At 36.7% G+C, this 924-nt stretch overlaps 1 protein-coding gene across 1 annotated transcript in view; it reads left to right on the top strand.

Annotated features, from left to right (window-relative positions):
* Positions 1-924, top strand: part of LOC119594720 (RNA-binding protein 39-like) — a gene marked incomplete in the record, with an annotated part of 10,596 nt that overhangs the window by 8,377 nt on the left and 1,295 nt on the right. The window contains 2 exon segments of the mRNA XM_037943780.1: positions 163-331; positions 551-735. Coding sequence (XP_037799708.1) covers positions 163-331; positions 551-735 — 354 coding nt within the window.

Genomic DNA, 924 nt, shown 5'->3' with positions numbered 1-924 from the left:
AACAAATCAAGAATTTAGTTGTTTGTAATTTGTAAAAAAGATTAAGAACTTCAGATAAGAGAAATTTAGGAATGATGATAAACTTGTGGCATTGAATGGAAATTCCTTGTTTGACCACTTAGTAGATATGTTATATATTTTTCCTTTGACTTCACATTGCAGGTGCAACAGGCCGCTTGCAGCTAATGGCAAAGTTGGCTGAAGGTACAGGCTTGCAACTGCCAGCTGCTGCTGCTAATGCCTTACACATGCCAGCACAACCACAGCAGCAGCCAGCACCACCTATTGCAACACAGTGCTTCCTCCTGTCAAATATGTTTGATCCATCCACGTAAGTATTCAAGGATTTTGTTATCTTTCGTGTATGTAAGATTGGTACTCCTGTGTTTCTATTCGCCTCAGAAATTTTCTTTGCTGTAATTTTAGTAACCGTTACAAAGGAAGTAATGCAACACATAGAGTATATGGCAAAATTAAAAGGAATTCTCTCTCTCCTTATATTTTTGTTTCCTCTTCCTCTTCCATTATTACAATGAATATTTTTTTTCAGAGAAACAAACCCCAACTGGGCAGATGAAATAAGAGATGATGTTTTAGAAGAGTGCAATAAGCATGGAGGAGTCTTACATGTGTTTGTGGACAGACAGTCAGCACAGGGGAATGTCTATGTTAAGTGCCCCACAATTGCAACAGCTGCAGCATCTGTTAATGCACTCCATGGGAGATGGTTTGCAGGTAAGAAAACTGCTGGCTTGCTTTTGCTGTTGATAGCTGTTATTTACAGATCTTTTGTATGAGATAACCATTGCTCTTTTTGTAATTAATAAATGTAATTTTCAGTTTAGATTCATTTTGTTGATATGTTGATGTATAGATAATGAAAAGGTAATGTCTTTCTCTAGATATGCATTATTGCAGAATTAG

The sequence above is a fragment of the Penaeus monodon genome, chromosome 34 (assembly GCF_015228065.2).
Source record: "Penaeus monodon isolate SGIC_2016 chromosome 34, NSTDA_Pmon_1, whole genome shotgun sequence".
Classification (NCBI taxonomy): Eukaryota; Metazoa; Arthropoda; class Malacostraca; order Decapoda; family Penaeidae; genus Penaeus; species Penaeus monodon.
The sequence above is the reverse complement of the archived record's forward strand: the minus strand, read 5'-3'. Positions and strand labels throughout refer to the sequence as shown.